Here is a 24,965-nt window from a genome sequence, read left to right as displayed (position 1 = left end):
GGATGTATCTAACCTACACCTTCTGAATTGCTCCCAGAAACTTCAGCCATTGCTGTTCTAATGTCATCTCTGCCAGTGTCCCCTTCCATTTAACTTTAGCCAGTTCCTCTCTTATGGCCTAGTAATTCTCTCTACTCCACCATAATACTGATGCATCTTACATTATCTCCTCCCTCTCAAACTGCAGGGTGAATTCCATCATATTATGATTACTGTCTCCTAAGGGTTCCTTTACCTTAAGCTCCCTAAACAAATCTGGGTCATTATACAAAACCCAATCCAGAATTGCCTTTCCCCTAGTGGGCTCAACTACAAGCTGCACTAAAAAGCCATCTTGTAGGCATTCTCCAAATTCCCTCTCTTGGGATCCAGCATCAACCTGATTTTCTCAATCTACCTGCATATTGAAATCCCCTGTGACTATCGTAACATTGCCTTTTTACTTCCCTTTTCTATCTCCCATTCTAATTGTAGCCCAGAGTCTTTTTACCCTTGCAATTTCTTAACTCTACCCACAGGAATTCTACATCTTCTGATCCTATGTCACCTTTTCCTAAGAATTTGATTTTTTTTTTAACCAACAGAGCCACACCACCACCTCTACCTGCCTGCTCTTTTGTTAGAATGTGTATCCTTGGACGTTAAGCTCCCAACAATGATCTTCTTTCAGCCATGACTTAGAGACTCACGACATCATATTTGCCAATCTTTAAATACGCTACAAGATCATCCACCTTATTCCGTACTCTGTGTGCATTTGAATATAACTCCTTTAGTCCTGTATTCATCACCCTTTTCAATTTTGGCCCCCTGTTACACTTTAACATCCCACTGACTGTAATTTTGCCCCATCACCTGCCTGTCCTTCCTCAGTCTCACTACACAATGCATCAACTTGTATACCAACTGCCCCATCCTCAGCCCTATCACTCCTGTTCCCATCCCCCTGCCAAATTAGTTTATACCCTCCCACACAGCTGTAGCAAACTTGCCTACAAGGATATTGGCTCCCCTACCAGGAGGAGGAGGTACAGAAGCCTGAAGACACACACTCAATGATTCAGGAACAGCCTCTGCCATCAGATTTCTGAATGGACAATGAACCCATGAACACCATCTCACTTTCCCCCTCTTTTTGCACTATTTATAGTATGGCATACAAAAGTTAATGGGAAGTTAAGAGGATTGGGAAGCTTTCAAATATCAACAGAGGGCAACTAAAAAAGTCATTAAGAAGGTAAAGATGGAATACGAAAATAAGCTAGCCAATAATATTAAAGAGGATACCGAAAGTTTCTTCAGGTACATAAAGTGTAAAAGAGAGGCGAAAGTGGATATTAGACCACTGGAAAACGATGCTGGAGAGGTAGTAATGGGGACAAGGAAATGGTGGATGAACTGAATAAGTATTTTGCATCAGTCTTCACTGTGGGAGATACTAACAGTATAATGGAAGTTCCAGGAGTCAGGGGTCAAGAAGTGTGTGAAGTTACCATTACTAGAGAGAAGGTCCTTGGGGAAACTGAAAGGTCTGAAGGTAGGTTGGTCACCTGGACCAGATGGTGTACATCCCAGGGTTCTGAAGAAGGTGGCTGAAGAGATTGTGGAGGCATTAGTAATGATCTTTCAAAAATCACTAGATTCTGGAATGGTTCTGGAAAACTGGAAAATTGCAATTGTCACTCCACTCTTCAAGAAGGGAGAAAGGCAGAAGAAAGGAAACTATAGGCCAGTTACTCTGACCTCAGTGGTTGGGGAGATGTTGGAGTTGATTGTTAAAGATGTGGTTTCGAGGTACTTGGAGGCACAGGATAAAATAGGCCATAGTCAGCATGGTTTCCTCTGGGAAAACCTTGCCTGACAAATCTGTTGGAATCCTTTGAAGAAATAACAAGCAGGATAGACAAAGGAGAATTGATTTATGTTTGGATTTCAGAAGGCCTCTGACAGGGTGCCACACATGAGGCCGCTTAACAAACTATGAGCCCATGGCATCAGGGGAAGATTCTAGAATGGATAAAGCAATGGCTAACTGGCAAGGAGGCAAAGAATGGGAATAAAGGGAGCCTTTTCTGGTTGGTTGCCAGTGACTAGTAGTGTTCCACAGGGGTCTATATGGGACTGATTCTTTTTATGTTATATGTTAATGATTTGGATAGTCATAGTCATAGTGATGGAACTGATGGCTTTGTTGCAAAGTTTGCATATGATACGTAGATAGGCAGGGTTCAGATAGTTTTGCAGAAGTAGAGAGGCTACAGAAGGACAGACAGACTAGGAGAATGGGCAAAGAAGTGGCAGATGGAATACAATGTTAGAAAGTCCAAGGTCATGCACTGTGGTAAAAGAAATGAAAGTGTTGACTATTTTCCAAATGGAGTGGTTAAAAAAAACTGAGGCACAAAGAGACTTGGAAGTCCTTCTGTAGGATTCCTTAAAGGTTAATTTGCAGATTGAGTCTGTTGTGAAGAAGGCAAATGTGATATTAGTGTTCATTTCAAGAGGACTAGAACATAAAAGCAAGGGTGTAATGTTGAGACTTCATAAGGCACTGGTGAGGCCTCACTTGGGAGTATTGTGAGCAGGTATGGGCCCCTTATCTTAGATAGGATGTGCTGAAACTGGAGAGGGTTCAAAGGACGTTCATGAAAATAATTTCAGGTTTGAATGGCTTGTCATATGAAGAGCACTTGATGGCTCTGGGCCTGTATTCACTGGAATTCAGAAGCATGAGAGGTGCCTCATTGAACCTTATCAAATGGTGAAAGGCTTTGATAGAGTGGATGTGAAGAGGATATTTCCTATCGGGGGAGAGTCTAAGACCAGAGGACACAGCCTCAGAATAGAGGGGCATCCTTTTAGAATGGAGATGAGGAGGAATTTCTTTGGTCAGAGTGTGGTGAATCTGCAGAATTCTTTGTCACAGGCATCTATGGAGTCCACAAAGCTGTGGAGTTTGTATGTATATTTAAGGCAGAGGTTGATAGATTCTTGATTGGTCAGGGCATGAAGAGATACGCAGAGAAGGCGAAGAGATTGGGGCTCGGAGGAAAAATGGATCAGCCATGATGGAATGGCAGATCAGGCTCGACAGGCCAAATGGCTTAATTCTGCTCCTATGTCTTATGATCTTATTTCACTTTTTAAATATAGATGCTTCTTACTGTAATTTGCAATTTTTATTATTATGTATTGCATTGTATTGTTTTAGCAAAACAACAGATTTCACGACACATACGTCATATTAAATTGATTCTGATTCTGATCTTAAACAAGAAAGAAAGCCCCCAAGTAATAGCCATTTCACAGTTTATTAGTCTGGCTAACTTTTGTATATTCTTACATCTATCTTGTATAACTATTAGTAACAAGATTGAGATAAGAATATTCTAGTTACTGAAAAGCCACAAATAGATATAGTATGTAGCAGGGAAATGGTGTGAATTGATCAGCCATGACTGTATATCAGGCTGCTGAAGGAGTGAGGGGCCCAGTGAGCACAATGCCTGCCATTTCACTCTCAATGTGAAAATCTCACTACGATCAAGGCCCCCAGATTTTACAGAGAACTGTGCGGGATCTCAGTTCTCCAGGTTTCAGAGGGAAAGGTCAGCTGATGGACTAAATGCACAGCGTTATGGGAGTACAGCACGGCATGCCCACTTCACAGGTTACCTGCACGCTTAGGACACTGCCTCGCCGGCTGCTGTTCTGGCTCTCCGACACGGTCTGGTTGCTGAAGCACAAGGCATCGAATCCCAGGATTCCACCCACGCAGTCTCCGATCAAACACACCTGCAGTGGGAAAGAAAACAGAAGGTTTACAATGAAAAGATATGAGTAAGAAACTTTAATGCTTTTTTAATCACTCCCAAAATTTATTTCTTGGATCGGAAAACCCACAGAGGGTACCACGAAGTTTAGCTTTTGAGTGCTAGTGATTGCGGATTGCCCCTGTGAATTACTGAGAATATTCATCTCTCTTTACGACTGAGACAGTGTCGAGGAATGTATAATGCCTTGAAAAAGTATTCAGCCTCCAAACCTTTGTTCACATAACAACCAGGGATTTTGATCAATTTAACTGACAATTTTTATTTGTGAATCACATGCTCCTTTTCTCGCAACAGAGCCAAAAAAAACAGGGAATATTGTATAGCAAAGCTAAAAACTCAAAAATTGAAATGTCAGCAGTTCAAAAGTATTCATCCCCCTTTGCTCAGTACATAGCTGAACCACCTATCTCAGCTATGACAGCCTGTAGTCTTTTTGGATAGGTCTCTATTAGCTTTGCACAAGGTGAAGGAGCAAAATTTGCCCATTCCTCCTTTGCAAAATTGCTCGAGCTGTGCCAGGTTAGATGGGGAGCGATGGTGGACAGCAATCTTGAGGCCTTGCCAGAGATGTTCAATTGGGTCAGGACTCTGACTGGGCCACTCAAGGACATCAACTTTCTTCATTGAAGCCACCCCATGCTTGCCTTGAGTCATTGTCTTGCAGAAAGACGAACTTCTTCCCCGGTTTAAGTTTTCTGGCAGAGGCTAGCCGGCTTTTAATCCAGGATCTCTCTGTATGTAACAGCATTCACTTTCCCATCAATCTTGACAAGATTTCCAGTCCCTGCTGCTGAAAAGCGTTCCCATAGCATGCTGCTACCTCCACCATAATTTATAGTAGGGACGGTGTTAACCTGGCTGATGTGCAGTATTAGATTTACACCAAATATACTACTTAGTGGTGAGGCCAAAAAGTTCCACTTTAGTCTCACCTGACCACAAGGCCTTCTTCCACGTCTTTACAGTATCTTCTAAGTGATGTTTTGCAAAGTCTTTACTTGAAAGGATGTGCTTTTTTTTAAACCAAGGCTTCTTCCTTGCCACTCTTCCATTAACACCCTTTTTGTGCAAGGCCTTAGAGATTGTGGAGCCATGAACTGCATCTCCAGTTGCAGACACTGACTTCTGCAGCTCACTCAGAGTGACTGTGGCGTTAGACTAGCCTCTCTTACAAGTGCCACTAAGTCTGGTGACTTAGTTTAGAGGGACAGCCTGATCTAGGCAGTGTGGCTGTGGTTTCATATTTTTTCCATATTTTCATGGTGGACTGCTCTGAGCTCTGAGGTATGTTCAGTGTCTTTGAGAAGGTCTATTACCTTTCTCCAGATCTGTGCTTCTCTATTATCATTTCCCTGACTTGTCTTGAATGCTCTTTTGTCTTCATTTTGGTTTTGTCTGTTGAACATCTATTACACAGTTGGGTATTTATTCAGGTAATCATCCAATTTTCTACAACCAATTGGGTGAGTTGGAAAGGTAATGTACAGTATTGCATCTGAGGAAAGTTGTAATTTGAAAGGGAATGAATACTTTTTCAGTCTCACAATTTTGGTTTTCAGTTTTTAGTAAATTGTTGACAGGTTTTGGATTTATTCTTTTGATTTGACATGATGAATAATGGTTTGTACATTAGCTCAAAAATAGTACTTCAATATATTTTAAATTTAGAAAAGGAAAATGTGAAAATCATTGTGGGGGCTGAATACTTTTTCAAGGCACTGGCCTCTCCCTGCTTTTGGTGCCAGCTGTTCCCTTAAGGATTTGATTTCCCCCCTGTAGCAGATTATATTTAATGTAGAAAAGTGCAAGCTGTTGCACTGAGGTAGGGCCAATCAGGGTAGGTCTTACACAGTGAATGGTACTGCATAAGGAGTGTGGTAGAACAAAGGGATCTGGGAATACTGGTCCATAATTCATTGAAAGAGGCCGCGCGGGTAGATAGATAGGGTCATAAAGAAAGATTTTGGCACATAAATCAAAGTACTGAGTACAGGAGATGGGATGTTATGTTATGTTGAAGTTGTTTGAGACATTGGTGAGGACTAATTTAGAGTATTGTAAACACGAGGAAATCTGCAGATGCTGGAAATTTAAGCAACACACATCAAAGTTGCTGGTGAACGCAGCAGGCCAGGCAGCATCTCTAGGAAGAGGTACAGTCGATGTTTCAGGCTGAGACCCTTCGTCAGGACTAACTGGTTACTCTTCCTAGAGTATTGTATGCAGTTTTGGTCACCTACCTACAGGAAAAATGTAAGCAAGGTTGAAAGAGTACACAGGAAATTTAGAAGGATGTTGCCGGGACTGGAGGACCAAAGTTATAAGGAAAGATTAAATAGGTTAGGTCTTTATTCCTTGGAAGGTAGAAGATTGAGAGAGGATTTGATAGAGGTATACAAAATTATGAGGGGTAAACGCAAGCAGGCTTTTTCCACTGAACAACACACGCAAAAAATGCTGGTGAACGCATCAGGCCAGGCAGCATTCATAGGAAGAGGTACAGTCGACGTTTCAGGCCGGGACCCTACTGTACCTCTTCCTATGGATGCTAACTGGCCTGCTGCGTTCACCAGGATTTTTTGTGTGTGTTGCTTGAATTTCCAGCATCTGCAGATTTCCTCGTGTCTGCGTTTTTCCCACTGAGGTTGAGTGGAACTACAACTAGAGGTCATAAGTTAAGGGTGAAAAGCTTAAGTAAGGGGAACATGACGGGAAACCTTTTCACTCAGAGAGTCATAAGAGTGTGGAATGAGCTGCCAGTGCAAGTGGTGCACATGAGCTCGATTTCAATGTTTAAGTGAAGTTTGGATAGGTATATTTTTGGTAGGGGTATGGAGGGCAATGGCCCACGTGCGGGTCAATGGGAGTTGGTAGTTTAAATGGTTCAGCATAAACTATATGGGCTGAAGGGCCTGTTTTTGTGCTGAACTTTTCTATGACTCTATGTCTCAATATTCAAATGAAATAGACATAGTTCATGAATCCTTGACTGGTAAATTATAATGTAAAAAAGTTCTTCTGGGCATCCTGACATTGTACTTCTTTTGTTGAATACAATTTTAACAGACAGCCTGCGTGTACCAGGAAGGCTAAGAAGAGTACTCAGTATTTCATGAGTTCCCAGGTCATCCCTTTCAGAGACACGCTTCCATTTTTGGATGCAGATTGGTCGATGGCTTCAGGGTGTGCCAGTACCAGAAAGGCAACCCTATGGGGGGGGGGCTCCGTTGCCCAGCAAGGGCAAGGGAAGACTGAGAAAGCAAGTGATAAGGATGCAATAGTTCAATAGATCAGAAGGTACAGCAGAAGAATAGATGGCTGGTGAGGGGGTGTAAGGGGGAGAGCTTTAATTTCTGGGGATTGAGATTCTTCCTGGGGTAAGTCTTTTAGGAAGGTAACTGAGGGTAGGACTCTCACAGTGAACAGTAGGGTCCTAGGTGATGTTGTTGTCCAGAGGGATCGAGAGATAGAAGTAGACTGTCCCCAGAAAGTGGCATCAGAGGTAGACAAAGTGTCACAGAGTCACAGGAACAGGCCCTTTGGCCCATCTAGTCTGTGCCAAGCCATTTGAACTGCCTACTCCTATCTGTACCATAGGCCATAGCCCTCTATACCCCTACCATCCATGTACTGATCCAAACGTCTCAAACGTTGAAATCGAGCTTGTGCTGGCAGCTCGGTCCATGTTCTCACAACTCCCTGACTGAAGAAGTTTCTCCTTGAACTTTTCACCTTTCACCATTAACCCATGACCTCTGTTTGTAGACCCACCTAACCTCAGTGGAAAAAGCCGCTTGCATTTTCCCCAGCTATAATTTTGTATAGCTCTATCAAATCTCTCCTAATAACTCAGGTCCTCCTGTCCAGGCAACATCCTTGTAAATTTTCTCAGTGCTGCTATTTACATCTTTCCTGTCAGTAGGTGACCAAAAACTGCACACAAAACAATCAGCAAAGAAGTCTTTTGGTACACAGACCTTCACCAGTCAGGGCACAGAGTGTAGAAGTTAAGTAAAAGACATTGGTGAGACAGCATTTGGAAAATGCTTAGGAGGGACAATGGCACCTAACGGCGACTCCTTTGCTTGTACCTTCTGAAACAGCTCTACTTCCACCCTTAATATCTTTATTTTTCCCTTTTCAGGGTTCTTTTGAAGACCCTGACCTGGAGTTACACGCAGGCTTCGGTTCTTTGTGCGAATGGGACCCATTCTTGGGGTTCCACAACTGGCTGTTATTTGACATGCCAAGGGTTTGGCCTGAGAGTCTCGATCGTGTTCGGAAGCCTAAGATCTCGGGGCTCTGGAGGTGGGTGGATCGAGGGCTGGTGTCATGGCAGGAAACTTGTGTGTCTTCAGGGAGGCCAGCAAATCTTTTGCTGTGGGCCCGAAGACACGAGATCTTTGTGATCTGAGCTTGAAAAAAGCAACAAAATGGACTTTCATCATTGTAAACCAGTGGGTTGTTGTTATGTCTCCTGCTCGCTGTGAAAATGGGGGCCAGGGAGAGAGAGAACCTGTGGTTTGTCAAATGTCGGATGAAATGTGAAGCCTTTGGGGTAACTTTGGTCTGTGTCTTTATTATTACTTAACACATGCTTGTGCTTGGTAGCGGGTGCACTTTTTGTTTTGCCATTGGGGGAGGGGGGATCATTGCTTGCTGCCGCTTACGCGCGGGAAGGGGGAACCAGGGGAGGGACTTCGGGGTTCTCACGTTTAACTGTCGTTCATTCTTTGGGGCACTCTCTGTTTTTGTGGATGTTTGCAAAGGAAAAGCATTTCAGGATGTATACTGTATTCAATTCTCCGACTTTAAATTCAACCTTTGAATTTTTGAACTTTTGAGTTTCGGTTACCCTGCAATGGGAAAGTTGTCATGCAGCACAGAGGAGGTTTACAAAAATGTTGCTGGAACTTGAAGGACTGGGTTATGGAGAGAGGTTGAGCAGGTTGGGATCTTTTTCACTGCAACAAAAGAAAACGTGAGATGACCGAATAGGGGCATATAAAATCATAAGGGGTATAGACAGGTAGGTTCCTCACTTGTAGACCTAAGTCAGTTTGGACTGGCAACAACATCTCCTCCACAACCTCCATCAGCACAGGTGCACCACAGGGCTGTGTGCTTTGCCCCTCTTGTACTCACTTTACACTTAAGACTGTCTGGCTAAGCACTGCTCCAATGTCATATTCAAGTTTGCTGATGACACCACTGTTGTGGGCTGAATCAAAGGTGGTGATGAATCAGCATACAGGAGGGAGACTGAAAATCTGGCTGAGTGGTGTCGTAGCAATGACCTCTCGCTCAATGTCAGCAAGACCTAGGAACTGATTATAGACCTCAGTAGAAGGGAACCAGAGGTTCACGAGTCAGTCCTCATTGGAGGATCAGAAGTGGAGAGTGTTAGCATCTTTAAATTCCTGGGTGCTGTTATTTCAGAGGACCTGTCCCCTTCTCAGCACCTAAGTGCAATTGTGAAGAAAGCATGGCAGCACCTCAGGAGTCTGCAGACATTTGGAATGTCATCCAAAACCTTGGCAAGCTTCTACAGATGCATGGTGGAAAGAGTGCTGACTGGCTGTTTTACGGCCTGGTATGGGAACACCAACGCCTTTGAGTGGAAAATCCAACAAAAGGAAGCGGATTTGGCCCAATATGTCAAGGATAAAACCCTCCCAACCATTGAGCACATCTACATGAAACATTGTCGTAGGAAAGCAGCATCCATTATCGGAGATCCCCACCACCCAGGACATGCTCTCTTCTCACTACTCCCACCAGGTAGAAGGCACAAGTGCCTCAGGACTCAGACCACCAGGTTCAAAAACAGTTACTACCCCTCAACCATTAGGCTCCTGAGCAAAAGAGGATAATTACACTCACTTGGCCCATCGCTGAGATGTTCCCATAGCCAATAATCTCACTTTAAGGACTCTTTATCTCATGTTCTCGTTGTTTATTGTTATTTAGTTATACTTGCATTTACACAGTTTGTTGTCTTCTGCACTCTGGTTGATCTTTTATTGATCCTGTTATAGTTATTATTCTATAGATTTGCTGAGTATGCCCACAGGAAAATGAATCTCAGGTTGTATATGGCGACATACACTGCACATACTTTATAAAATTTACTTTGAACTTTGAATCCACACGATCTTTTTCCCAGAGTTGGGGAACCAAGAGCCACAGGGAACAGGTTTAAGCTGATAGGGAGAGATTTAATGGGAATCTATGGGGGAACTTTCTTGCCCAGAGAATAGCTGGTATACCGAACGAGCTTCCAAAGGAAATGTTTGAGGCAAGGACATTAACAGCATTTAAAAGATACTTGGGCAGGTACGTGTATAGAAGGTTTCAAAGGCTATGGGCCACATGGGACAAGCTTACACTGGGAAGGACATTTTTCATACACAGAGTAGTCAGTTTCTGAAATAAGTTGCTGGAGGAGGTGGAAGCAGAAACATTTGGATAATTTAAGAGATAGCGAGAAATGAAATTAATGCAGGTAAGATCAATGGGTATAGATGGGCATGCCGATCAGCATGGACACGATGGGCCAAGGGGCCTGTTTCTATGCTCTGCACCTCTGTGACCATCCTGATCTGAGCAGTTTTCAGAACTCTTGATCCCACAGTCTGGTGGCAGCATCTTCAGCAGAAGACGCCATTGAGGGATGGATAGAAAATTCCAATCCTCCCAGAAATGTCCACACGCAGTGAGCGAGTGAAACAAAATTCTGAATTTATCTGAAATTTTTACTGTAAACTGATCGATGACCTATTTCATTTAAATGGGAAACTCTAGCCATAGTGTACAAAAACTTACATCAGCAATCAGTCACACGGGGAGGAACATAAAACCCTTCATCATTTCCTAACATTAATATAATCACTCCAGCTTTGCTAATTCACCTTTCAATCTTCCCATGTCAGTCCATAGTCTCCTCTACTGCCATGATGAGGCCACCCTCAAGTTGGAGGAGCAACAATTCATGTTCCATTTGAGTAGCCTCCAACCCAACAGCATGAGCAATTTCTCCCACCTCTGCTAATTTCTCCACCTCCTATCTTTTCCAGTGCCATTCTGGTTCCCTTCTAGCCACTTTTCTTCCCTTCCCCTGCCCACCACCTCCCTCTGGTGCCCCTCCTGCTTAGCTTTTATCCAAGGTCCAATCTTCTCTCCAATCAAATTCCTTCATCATCATTCTTTTACCTCTTCCACCTTTCAACTTCCAGTATCTTAATTCATACCCCCTCCCCACTCACTCACCTTCCCCTTCAGCTGGTCTCAGCTCAAATCAAATCAAGTTTAATTATCATTCAAACATACATCGATACAGCCGAATAAAACAGTGTTCCCCTGGGGCCAAGGTGTAAGAGGCCACAGCACATTCAAAATAGCGAGCAAAAAAAAGCAGTCACGTGAAAAAAAAAACACATATGAAGCCCAAGACCCTAAGCGACATGTCCCACAAATTGATGGTACAGTTCCCAGCAGTGCATGCAATCCACTGACTGGAGAGACGAGCCTCAATGAGCATGAAACCACGCCGTACCACCTCTGGCAACTCCTCTCCTGTATTGCAGCAGCAGACAAGCCTGCGGCTTGAGGCCCAGTCCTTACTACAACCGAGGCTAATAGCTGCCACCTGTCGTTTCCTATCACCTCCAACTCCCCCACTTAATTCTGTCTTCTGCCCTCTTCCTTTCTCGTCCTGATGAAGGGTCTCGGCCAGAAACATCAACTATTTATTCCTATCCCATAAATGCCACCTGACCTACTGAGTCCCTACACCATTTTAGTGTGTGTTGCGCTGGATTTCCTTCAGGTTACTTACTTGTCCATTGAAGGAGGCCCCTTCTTGTGACTTGATGAAATCACTGTACACCTGGTTTGCTCTGAAAATGACTGTCGCAACGGCCTCTTGGTACTGGGGTGAGGCTGTAGCCAGCAGAGGAAGGGCTGCCAGTGGAATGTGGTCCTGGTTGTTCGATAAACAGCCCTCATCGTAGCTCAAGGGACTGAGGCTAGAAGAGCAAAAGTTCTCTGTAAAGGCAGAAGCTACAACAATGCCCATAAGACCATAAGACATAGCAGAATTAGGCTACTCGGCCCATCGAATCAGCTTCACCATTCATCAGGCTAATTTATTATTCCTCTCAATTCCATTCTCCTGTCTTCTCCAAATAAACTTTGACACCCTTACTAATCAAGAACCAATCAATGTTTGCTTTAAATAGACTCAAAGACCTGGCCTCCAAGCTGTCTGTGGCAATGAATTGCATAGATTCACCACCCTCTAGCTAAAGAAATTCCTCCTCATCTCTGTTCTAAATGGACATCCTTCTATTCTGAGGCTGTGCCCTTTGGTTCCAGACTCTCCCCACTATAGGAGACATTCTCTCCACATCCACCCTACCTAGGCCGGGGCTCCCAAACTTTTTTCATGCCATGGACTCCTACCATTAACCAAGGGATCTGTGGATCCAGGTTGGGAACCCCTGATCTAGGCCTTACAATATTCGATAGGTTTCAATGAGATCCCTTTCATTCTTCTAAACTGCAGGGAGTACAGGTTCAGAATAATCTAGCGCTCTTCCTACATTAACCCCTTCATTCCCATTTCTTTAATGCTTCTTTCTGTTAGAACCTGTTGTTGCAAGGATACCCTCTTGCAGCCATTGTTCATACTTTTAATTACATTATTGAGAGTGTTAGCATATCAATCAGGGTGAGCTTCTATCTGGGACATTATGAAACAGTTTTTGTTTTTTAAAGTTATGGAAACTGGTACTTAAGTTTTTATTAGATGAAACTATGAGGTAATGAAGTTTCTTTCATAGCTAATACCTCATCAGTTTTATGAAGCAGAATCAGATTTATCACAACAGTACATTGTGAAATTTGTTGTTTTACAACCGCAGTATAATGCATAAATTTAATGAGTTACAATAAGAATATACATATTTTTTAAATTGTGCAAACAGAGAGAGCAAAGTAATGTTTTAATGTTTATGGGTTCAAGGACCATTCTGAAAATCAATGGTGGATGGGAAGAAGCTGTTCCTAAAACCATGAGTGTGTGTCTTCAGTCTCCTGTACCTCATGTTTGATGGTAATAATGAGAAGAGGACATGTCCCAGATGGCGGGGGTCCTTAATGATGGATGCCATCTTTTTGAGGCATCTCCTTTTAGACCATAAGATACAGGAGCAGAATTAGGCCATTTGGCCCATCAAGTCTGCTCCGCTGTTTCATCATGGCTGATCCATCTTCTCTCTCAGCCCCAATCTCCTGCTTTCTCCCTGTATCCCTTCATGCTCTGACTAATCAAGAAGCTATCAACGTCAGTCTTAAATATACCCAATGACTTGGCCTCCAAAACCATCTGTTGCAATGAATTCCACAGATTCACCACTTTCAGGCTAAAGAAATTCCTCCTCGTCTCCGTTCTAAATAGACGTAACCGTATTCTAGGGGTTCCCAACCTGGGGTCCGTGGACCCCTCGATTAATGGGAGGCATCCATGGCATAAAAATGGTTTGGAGCCCATGCTCTATTCTGAGGCTACGCCCTCTCATCTTAGACTCCCTCACCATATCCTCTTCACATCCATTCTATCGAGGCCCTTCGACATTCAATAGGTTTCAATGAGCTCCCCCATTATTCTTCTGAATTCCAATGAGTACAGGCCCAGAACCACCGAACGCACCTCATATGGTAACCCTTTCATTCTCAGAAGGTGGTAACAAATATTGGCCAGGTAGACAGTGGACCTGCTGTGTGTTCTCCTTGACCAGCGACACACCAAACCCGGGACAGCAGCAACACTCACTTTGAGACCAGCGAAAAGGCTTCGGAGCAGATGGCCGGGCACGGAACCAGCTTCACTGCGATGTGGCCGAGACCTGCGGGGAAGTGGACTCTCATCACCGTGTCAAAGACTGAGGTTATGGTATTGACGTCAGCCTGCTTGGAGGTCTGGTCTCCACTGCCCGGATCCAGTATGTTACCACCATGTAGTATGAGGACCAGCATGTGAACCTTACAAGACTGCAAGGTTTGCAACGATGGTTCATCCTAAAGTGAAGAACAATAATTATAACACTGACTATTGTCCAACATTTGCAATTATTTAAAAATCTACCTTCATACAATGAAAAAATACTGACCAAAATACTCACCACTAATGTGTCATACAGTGGATTCCAAATAACTGGGCCATAGATTAATGGGGGCAGCCACTTATTAGGGACAACTCTTAAAGAACAAAAACTAATTGAGAAAATAGCTGCGATCCCCATTGTTTATTTGGGACACTTCATTTATTGGTTATGTGCTGTGTCATATGATCACGGTCTCTGGACCATGATTGTCCTTGGCAAAATATTTTCTGAAAGTGGTTTGCCATTGCCTTCTTCTGAGCAGTGTCTTTACACTGACCCCAGCTACTGATAATACTCTTCAGTGATCCTCTGCCTGGCGTCAGTGGTCATATAAGCAAGACTTGTGACTGGCGCCAGTTACTCATATGACCGTCTACCACCTGCTCCCATGGCTTTACGTGATCCTGATCAGGATGGTGGAGGGGGGATAAGCAGATGCTACATCTCGACCAAGGGTGACCTGCAAGCTAGTGAAGGTAAGGTGCATCTTACACCTCCTTTGGTAGAGACATATCTCCACCCCGCCACTATACTGCTTAATTGGCGCAGGAGAATGTTGCTGAACAGCTCTATCTAGCACTAGTCATGTGCACTTGTGTGGCTGTTAAAGACGACACCATGTTTAGAGTAAAGAGTTTTTAAATAGTGTCATATGTGGGTGATTCTGTTAAAAATCAGAGATTTTTGTCACTGAACATTGAACCCATGAACACTACCTCAATACTTTTTATTTCAATTTTTTTGCACTACTTAATTAATTTAATATACTTACTGTTCACAGCTTTTCCCATTATTATGTATTGCATTTTACTGCTGCCGCAAAGTTAACAAATTTCGCAACATATGAAGGTGATGTTAAACCTGATTCTGATTCTGATAGCTGACAAGAAATAAGCAGTAAGACAACTCAGAACTGTTTTGCTCACTGCAGTTTCAAGCATTCAGGCTTAGAGATGCCAGAAACAGCCGGGAGTAAAAATGAAACAATTTCACTACTTCAACAAGTTAAGAACTATGAGGAATTTTAAGGTATTGACAATCATCTTGAATGTTACAATGATAATGAAGATTTGGAGGATGCAATCGTCAAAAGCATCATATGAAGGTAGTCCATTATCTGCACTAGGTGTCTGCACTGATTTTGTTCATTTACAGCTAATCAAAAGAACACAGCAATGTACACTGGATGAATTCCTCTATCAATAACTACTAGGAACTAATACACAGTTTTATATTACTCTAGCAGTATTGAGAATGTTCTAATTTGTTCTGTATTTCCATTTAAATACATAATTTGTTACTCAGTTAAACAGTAGTTCGTCTTTTTTGTAACATTTTGACTATTTTATGAAACTTTGGCTAATTGGGACAGACACTTAATTGGGCCAAAATGTACTAGTCCTTATGTGCCCCAATTAAATGGAATCCACTGTATATAATCTAGTGAGAATATATAAGAGTATACTCAGGACTGATGTCAGCATCGCAGAAAATTGAGATTAACATCAAGGAGGCTTCTTTAACAACTGAGTTAACAGGTTTATGTTAACACCTTAGATCTCCTTGGCAGCTCTGCAAAAAGATAATCCAAGATGACAGATGATCTGAATTGCATGAAAGAGAATGCATCTGATAGACATTAAAGTCCATCCAGGGCTAGTAATCTGATTTTTTTCTAAATATTTGAGATGAGGACTCAGCTAAAGAAAGCACAATCAAGCTAAAGTGTGATTTTCTGACAATTGTGAATCAATTTCCAAGCGGTGCTTTGAAACACCACAGCCTAGAGCACAGAATGGATGAACTCGGCAGTCCAAACTGACACCTTCAATTTGGCATCACCCTCTAGCGACAGCAGAAATACCAATTCTTCCCACATCTATAACTTTATGAGGTACTTTTGTAATGGTTAAGAAAAACTCCTCAGAAGCACCACTTTCTATCTTGGAGAAGAAAAAAGTTAAAACCATCAACTAAAATGTCAACACATTTACATATTGAATGCTTAATGCAACCTCAATCTTAAACTACTATTTAGGCATTCCTTTACAAAGATTTTCCTGTGTTGATCCAGAAGGAATAGAATTGTATGGTGTAAAATTTCTCTCTAATGACTAAAGGTTATAAAAAAATGTCATACTAGTAAGTACAGTATATAAGTGTTGTCACAGGGAAGCAGCATCCATCAGGAAAGTGGTACAGGAACCTCAGGACCCAGACCACCAGATTCAGGAACAGTTACCACACCTCAACCATCAGGAAGAAGATACAGGAGCCTCAGGACCCAGACCACCAGGTTCAGGAACAGTTACCACCCCTCAACCATCAGGAAGAAGATACAGGAGCCTCAGGACCCAGACCACCAGGTTCAGGAACAGCTATTACCCCTCAACCATCAGGAAGGTGGTACAGGAACATCAGGACCAGACCATCAGATTCAGGAACAGTTATCACCCCTCAACCATCAGGAAGAAGATACAGGAGCCTCAGGACCTAAACCACCAGGTTCAGGAACAGCTATTACCCCTCAACCATCAGGCTCTTGAACCAGAGGGGATAACTTCACTCACCCCAACAATGAACTATTCCCACAACCTATGAACTGACTTTCAAGGACTCTTTATCTTATGTTTATGATATTCACTGCTTATATATTTATTATTATTATTTATTTTGGATTTGGCACAGTTTATTGTCTTTTGCACACTGGAGGACCACTCAAATTAATAGTCTTCCATTGGTTCGGTTATGGTTATTACTCTATTATGGATTTATTGAGAATGTCCACAAGAAAATGTACCTCAGGGTTGAATATGGTGACATATATGTACTTTGATAATAAATTTACTTTGAACTTTGTGAAGAGCAGACACCAACAAAGAAGGACGTGGAAAAGGAAAGTAAGTTTTATTTTTATATGGAAATAGGAAAAACTGGAAACTTAAAATAAAAACCATAAGGTTTTCGCAATACCAGTGGCATCAGTAGGAAGAGAAAAAGAGTTAACATTTCAGGTCAGGAACTAGTTGGTGCAGTCTTGCATTGATCCTGTTATGGTTATTATTCTATAGATTTATTGAGTATGCCCACAGGAAAATGAATCTCAGATTTGTATATGGTGACATATATGTACTTTGATAGTAAAATTTGCTTTGAACTTTGAAGATGGATGAACGAGTAGGTTGTATATTGCAGAGAAGGTGAAAGACAGGAATTAGGGAATGTCTGTAATAGGGTTGCTATAGCAACAAGGTGTACCTGACAGGTTAATGGTGGCAGTTAGAGAGTGTTAATTCTGACAAAGAAATACAGAATATGTCAAGGTGCCACAGTGATCAGGTTGTTCGAAAGGAGAGGGGAAAACTGAGCTTAGTGTCACAATATTTTCTCTGTTAATGGACATTTTACAACAGAGATTGCCAGCTACGGTACAGTCTGACGGGCTTGGAGAATCTGACACGATGTCTGGAAGATGAGGTGCTGTTCCTTGAGCTCACAGTGCAGAAGGACACGGACAAATTGGAGTGAGAGTGGGACAGAAAATTAAAAGTGGCAAACCACAGGAATTTCAGCCAATCTGCGTTTGGTTTCTCCACTGTAGAGGAGGTCAGATGTCAACACCGAAAGTGACTGAGTAGACCGAATCGCCGCTTCACCCAGAAGGACTCTGTGGGTCCCTGACTGGTGGGAGGGAAGAGGTGAAAGATCAGTACTACACCTCTTGCAGCTGCATGGGGAAATGCCAGACAGTGACTGGTCAGAGGCGTGGGCCAAGGAGTCACAAAGGGGAATGGTCCCTCTGAATTGCTGAGCAGGAACAGGAGAGGAAGATGGGTGTGGTGGTGGAATCTTGCTGAAACTAGCAGAGGTGATGGACTATGATCTGTTGAATGCAGACTGGTGTGGAAGGTAAGGGCCAAGGGAACTCTACCACTGTCCTGCCCAGGGGGAGAAGGGCGTAAGAGGCACTGCTTCCTGGCTATCTCTAACAGCCCTGCACTGGGCAACATTTCCCATTCCTTCACCTGCATAATCACTCTCTATCATTCAATGTCACCCCATCAAACAACCTGACTGCACTGGGCAATATTTCCCATTCCTTCCGTCAAGATGGCACCAGTGTACGACGTTCCTTCGGTCAACATCTTCTGGATAGATCATGAAATCATCTACTGCACTTCTTTTATGTCTTTTACGTTTGTTTTTCACCGTGGAGCTGTTGAAGCCTGTGAATTGCTGTTTGGAGATCGTTTGGGTGTTCCAGTTCTCTGCAGTCTCCGAGAGGATTCTGGGAGGCAGAGCTGGCAAGCGCAGGCAGGTTGCAGGACAGGGCGTGAGCTGATGTTTGACACTATTTTGTTCATTAAAGCGACGAGGGAGATTGAAACATTGAGGCAAATGTGGAAGTTTGGAGATCGTTTGGGTGCTTCAGCGCTCTGCAGTCTCCAAGGAGACTCTGGGAGACAGACACGGCGTGCATGAACCCCACGGTGGGTCAGCTGCAGGATGGGGTGCAAGCCGATGTTTGACTCCATTTTGACAATTAAAGCGCCAAGGGAAATTGAAAGATCGAGGCAAATGTGGAGGGTAAGCGCTGGTTGCCTGTCCTTTGATCACTCTGCTACGAAGAGAGAAAGATCTGGAGAATGTTGCCCAGGTTTTTTGCATTTTAGATGCTGACTTGGACTATAGCCTTTTCTTCAGTCTTAAGAGATATTGTGTTTTTTGCCTGATCTGTCTTTTTTTTTGTGTGGGAGGGGGGATTTGGGGGGGGGTTAATGATTGTGCTGCCTTTCTTTTCCTTCTTGGCTTCATAGCTACCTGGTCAAAAAGAATTTCAAGTTGTATACTTTGAAAAAAAATGAACCTTTGCATTATAACTCTCTACCTTTCAATGTCACCCCATTCAACAACCTGACTGCATCCTTTCACAGATATTTGGTTTGTCCTATGTCTCACCACACACACACCCTTCTCTGCAATCTAAAGCCAACACTTTCTCTCTGTTCCACTTCTGACACATGGTCTCCAACCTGAAATGTTAACTCTGTTACTTTTTCCACAGATGCTGCCTGACCTGCATTTTCTGTTTATTTAAACAATGTTGCACCATTACTTCCATAAAACAAATTCCTAATATTATCCACACAAGAGTTTCTGCAGATCATAAACACAAGGAAGTCTACAGAAGTTGGAAATCCAGAGCAACACTCACAAAATGCTGGAGGAACTCAGTAGGTCTGGCAGCATCTATGATAGGGAATAAACAGTCGAAGTTCAGGCCAAGTGCTGACAAGGAGTCTCAGCCCAAAACATTAACTGTTTATTAATTTCCGTAGATGCTGCCTGACTGCCGAGTTCCTCCAGCATTTTGTGTGTTGCCCCCAATAGTATTCAAACATTCTGGGCAGGGAAAGGAAAGGAACAAGGGAAAACAAAGGGAATCACCAGGTGACGTTCCAACGGATCAGTTAGCTGTCACAAGTGGTAAAGTGTGAGGAGTAAAACTGGCCCTGGAGGGGAGAGCAGCTTTTCTGTACCCAGTGAATGGAGCAAGTGTGCTGGATTGGGGAGGTCACTAGTCTATAACGTGGTTTTTTGCCTTCTTTTTGTGGTAGGAAACTACTGGAAGAGGACTGGACAATGTAAACTTTTGGCCAATCGTTGCCTTGCAAGTAATAATCAAAGCCAGAAAGAAGAAAGCTAACGCTGGAAAACATGTAAGTCTCCTTACTAAACAATCATACTGTTGAAACTCTCTTGGCCTATATTTTACTACCAAAAACAGACTAATTGTTTCAAGTTCACTGAAGTGCTGCAACCACTAGAGATTAGCAGCTACACGACCTCTTTGATCGCATTGCATTAAAATGGACTTACAAATAAGTCTTTTTTGATCTTTCTTGTAAAACAACATGTTCATGACTTTTCGTGTGAACGTTGTATATATCAAAAGCAATTCACACAAAATGCTGGAGGAACTCAGCAGGTCAGGCAGCATCTATGGAAATGAATAAACAGTGAACATATCAGGCCGGAACCCTTCTTCAGGACTGAGAAGGAAGGGGCAAGCTGCCAGAATAAAAAGGTGTGGGGGAGGGCAGAGGAAGGAGGATAGCTAGCAGGTATTAGGTGAAGCCAGGTTGGTGTGGAAGGTCAAGGGTTGGAGAAGAAGGAATCTGACTTGAGAGGAGAAGATCCAGAGGGAGGTGACTGGCAGGTAAAAAGAGGTGAAAGGTCACCTCACAAGGAAAGGAAGAGGGGAGGGAAGGAAAAATGGATATTCATGCTATCAGGCTGTTTATATCATACTATGTGTGCTTGGCACTGCTGCCAGTACAGTTTTGTTGCATCTGTTCACACATGGACTTGCGCATCTGACAATAAACTTGACTTTGACCAAAAAACTAAATTAATTTATATAAATTTGTTACTGTGCAATATCAGTGTAAGTTGATGTAGAAGCCATTGTGACCATAATCTCATTAATAAAATTAACAATTACAATATAAGGCCATAAGCTATAGGAGCAGAATTAGGTCATTTGGCCCATCGAGTCTACTTCGCCAGTTCACCATGGATGATTCAATTTTCCTCAGCCCCAGTCTCCTGCCTTCTCCCATATCCCTTCATGCCCTGACTAATCAAGAATCTATCAACATCTGCCTTAAATATACCCAATGCGTCCACAGCCGCCTGTGGCAATGAATTCCACAGATTCACCATTCTCTGGTTAAAGAAATTCCTCCTCATCTCCAGTTTAAGTGTGAACCTCCTTTGAACCCTCTCTAGCTTTAGCACATCCTTTCTAAGATAAGGGGCCCAAAACTGCTCACAGTATTCTGTGAGGCCTCACCAGTGCTTTCTAAAGTCTTAACATTACATCCTTGGTTTTATATTCTAGTCCTCTCGAAATGAATGCTCACATCACATTTGCCTTCCTCACCACTGACTCAATCTACAAATTAACCTTTAGGAATCCTGCACAAGGACTCCAAAGTTCTTTTGCGCCTCAGATTTTTGATTTTTCTCTCCAATTCTTCTATCAAAGTGCATGACCATACACTCCCAACACTGTATTCTATCTGTTGCTTCTTTGCCCATTCTCCCACTCTGTCTAAATGCTAATCTACAATGTGAAAACATGAAAGGACAGAAGGATATGAACCTTGTGAAGGGATTAGTTCAGTTCGGCATCTATCTACTGGTTTGATTGGTTCAGTACAACATTGTGGGCCGAAGGGCCTGTTCGTGTGCTATACTGTTCTATAATGGCAGTTCAAAGATATTAGTTAGTTTAACATAAAAAATTGCATCATCCAACAACGACAAATGCATTAAAGTGATAGATTCAATGTTCAGCAAATTCAGCATAACTTCCCAGCTCTGCGAGCATTTTCACCACTTTCTACAACTTTCCACAAGGCCAAATGAAAACAGGCTGCATCTTCCTCATCACACCTTACAAACCCCCTCAGATGTCAAAAAATTCTCCTCTAAGATCCCAACCTTTAAGATGATAAGCAATAAGTGGACAGTCATGACTTTTTCCCCAGGGCAGAGATGGCCAATATTGTATGAGGGGCAAAATTTTTTCAGGTGATTGGCGGAAAATATAGGGAGTATATCAGAGGTAGATTTTTTTTAAGAGAGCGGTGGGTGTGCAGAAAGGGTGGTAGTAATGGAAGATACATTAAGAACATTTAAGAGACTCTTTGTTGGGCACGTGGATGATAGAAAACTGGAGGGCCATGTGGGAAGGAAGGGTTAGATTGATCTTGGAGTAGGTTAAAAGGTCGGCAAAATATTGTGGGCCGAAGGGCCTGTACTGTGCTGTATAGTGGAGGAGTCGAGGACCAGAGGCACAGCTTCAGTATAGAGCAGGGGTTCCCAACCATTTTTAAGACATGGAGCGATCCGTGGACCTCAGCTTGGGAACTCCTGGAATAGAGGGACTCCCATTTAATACGGAGATGAGGAGGAATTTCTTTCCCCAGAGGGTAGTGAATCTGTGGGATTCATTGCCACAGACAGCTGTGGAGGCCGAGCCATTGGGTATATTAAAAGCGAAGGTCAATGGGTTCCTGATTATTCAGGTGTCAAAAGTTACAGGGAGAAGTCAGGAGAATGGGGTGGAGAGGGATAATAAGTCAGCCATGATGGAATGGTGGAGCAGACTCGACAGACTGAATGGCCCAATTCTGCTCGTGTGTCTTATGGTCTGAAAGGCCAGAAAGCCAGATGATGAATTTGGTCAACTTTGTTTCATACAGTTAACTGGTGTGTTTCTTTATTCTGTTTTATGCCTTGTGTTACTGTTCGTGTGAAGTGATTTGGAATAGGAGTAGTGATCCAGGGTAAGATCACGCTCAGATCCACAGTGCAGGAAAGCCCCAGGTGTACGACTGGCACTTTGTGCGGACACACGCCAGCCAAGGCAGCAATCGCTGGGTGGCTGCAAAGAGACAAATGTCCAGTTCCGTCTCCTGTCTGTAACTTGTAATTCCACTGGAATGTGCGCGAGCGTTTGCTACCCAGTCGTGCTTATCATGCAGCTGGATAGTGCTGGCAAATGGGCAATCTATTGTAAGATGACAATAGTCCACTGCATTGTCCCTGAATGCCCAAGCGTTCAGGTGCAGCGAGACAGAAAAATAAAGGCCAGTCAAGCCAAGCTGATCACAGATCTCAGTCAACAGCTTCAGCCCTGCTCATGAGGAAATGTATCCACAGTGAGGCTTCCTTCCTTGCATGTTCTTAGCAGAGAAGCTTAACATTATTACGTTGCTTAAATCAATACACTTCAGAAGCAGTAAGGGCACCAGAACTACAGCTTTAATTTTACTTACTGCTGGTAAACTTGTAACTGTAATCTTTGGTATAGAGGTACTGACACTCTTATTTTTAAGAGTGTTGTGTATCTGCATGAAAACACAGACCAAGTCAGGAGATGCAGAAAACTAAAGGACTAGAGATATTCTAGGAAGTACATTACAAAGTACATTTATTATCAAAGTACGTATTCTATATACAACCTTGAAATCCGTCTCCTGACAGGCAGCCACAAAGCAAAGAAACCCAATAAAACCCATTAAAAAAGACTGTCAAACACCTAATGTGCAGAGAGAAAAAAATAAATTGTGCAAATAACATTTAGAACTGATGTTCACAAGAACAACACAAATTCTCAAACAGTTTTCTAATATTACAACCTTAGCATGGTAAGCTATGAAGATGACAGAAACACACACACACACACACACTGTTTCAGTGGCAATATTTTAAATTACCTTACTGAACATTACCTTACTATATATAAACATATATATATGTGTGTGTGTGTGTGTGTGTGTGTGTGTGTGTGCGCTTTCTTGTGTGGCTGTTTTTTGTTCTCATTTTTTTGAATATGCTGTGTACATTTTGCACCCTGGCCCCAGAGGAACACCGTCTCATTCAGCTGTATCCATGTATGGTTGAATGATTGTTAAACTTGATTTGATTTGAACACAATTGTACAAGTTTGCATGATTGTTGAAATGACAGTGGGTTATTGTAACTAAGTAATTAAAGGGCAGATAAGATTGAGAAAGTGGTTTAAAAAGCACATGCAATACCAGGATTCCTGAACGGAGACAATGCAAACATAAGGGAGTCATTGTAAATGTTTACCAGACAGATGTCTGGTCATAAATACAAGAGATTCTGCAGGTGCTTAATGCTGTGAGTGGTTAGTGTTGGATGCCTCCTGACTTGCTGAGTTCCTCCAGCATTTTATGTGTGTTGGAGAGTCTGGTCAAAACACATACGAAATGCTGGAGGAACTCAGCAGGTCAGGAGGCATCCATGGAAAAGAATCAACAGTCGACATTTCGAGCCAAGACCCTTCATCGAAGTCCTTATAGAAGGTCTTGGCCCAAAACATCAACTGTTTATTCCTCTCCATAGATGCTGCCAGATCTATTGAGTTCCTCCAGAATTTTGTGTGTGTTACAAAGGTCTGGTCATAACTGGAACATCTGGTACAATTTTAATCACAGCTCTTTGGGAAGAATGTGAAGACAGAGAAATGCCAAAGAAATGAATGGGAATTATTGCAGGAATGAGGAATTTTTGTTTCAGAGCAAAGCTGACGAAACGGACTGTTGTCCTACAGCTGAGATGGACAGATGGACAGAGGTGTTGAAAATGAGGAATGCAGACAGGAGCAAAAAACATTCCCTTTGGTGCCAGAGTCCAGAATCAGAGGATGTAGATTAAATGTGATTGGCAAGAAAATGAAAGGCATCATGAAAACAGGAACAACTTAATGCTGTGAGTGGTTAGTGTTGACAATGTATAATGGATTTTGTTATTGTTTGTTCCTTCTGGTAAAACTTATTACAATTTAGGTTAATGTGTTCCTTGTGAACACTGCTATGTAAATTTTCTTGTGGATCTGTTGCTACGTGCTTGTACCATTGAGTTTCATTAGACCCAGGCATGCATGTGCATATGACAGTAAGCTTGACTTTGACTGAGCCGTGGTAGTGGAATGAGATTCATATGAGCCGGATGGATTAGAAGCAGCAGTACATGACTCGCCCACCCCCTCACCCGAAACCTGCTCTTCCATTTAATGAGATTATTTTGATCTGATTCTAACCACAGCTCGTTACTCCTGCAAGTATTTCATTACTTGCTTTTCCTCAGTTCAAAAATATTCAAATATTGTGATAACCACCCTCCACAGATTTACACCTCCACGAGGCCCACAACCCTGTCGTGGTTTAGAGCCTTGTGTGCTCTAATGACCTGGAGAGCTTTGTTGGATGGAGTCAAGGCTTTATGCTTTGGCTCTTGGTAGAAGGGCAGAGGTCAGACTAAGAGAGGTCCACTGGTCCTCCAGGTTCGGGGGTTCGGCTCAGGGCTAACAACCCTGACTGGTACAAACAAAATTGTTATGGAACCAGCAATGAAGAATCCT

At 42.8% G+C, this 24,965-nt stretch overlaps 1 protein-coding gene across 11 annotated transcripts in view; it reads right to left on the bottom strand.

The window, feature by feature from the left end:
* Positions 1-24,965, bottom strand: part of pitpnm2 (phosphatidylinositol transfer protein, membrane-associated 2) — a 317,466-nt gene that overhangs the window by 61,797 nt on the left and 230,704 nt on the right. For 9 of the 11 annotated variants that reach the window (XM_072240762.1, XM_072240756.1, XM_072240755.1 and 6 more), the window contains 4 exons: positions 22,852-22,923; positions 13,672-13,916; positions 11,674-11,863; positions 3,676-3,795 (listed from right to left, as the gene is read on the bottom strand). In XM_072240762.1, coding sequence (XP_072096863.1) covers positions 3,676-3,795; positions 11,674-11,863; positions 13,672-13,916; positions 22,852-22,923 — 627 coding nt within the window. The remainder of the gene's footprint in view (positions 1-3,675; positions 3,796-11,673; positions 11,864-13,671; positions 13,917-22,851; positions 22,924-24,965) is intronic. The other 2 variants (XM_072240761.1, XM_072240764.1) reach the window with 1 other exon arrangement.

This window comes from Mobula birostris, chromosome 22 (genome assembly GCF_030028105.1).
Source record: "Mobula birostris isolate sMobBir1 chromosome 22, sMobBir1.hap1, whole genome shotgun sequence".
Lineage (NCBI taxonomy): Eukaryota > Metazoa > Chordata > Chondrichthyes > Myliobatiformes > Myliobatidae > Mobula > Mobula birostris.
The sequence above is the reverse complement of the archived record's forward strand: the minus strand, read 5'-3'. Positions and strand labels throughout refer to the sequence as shown.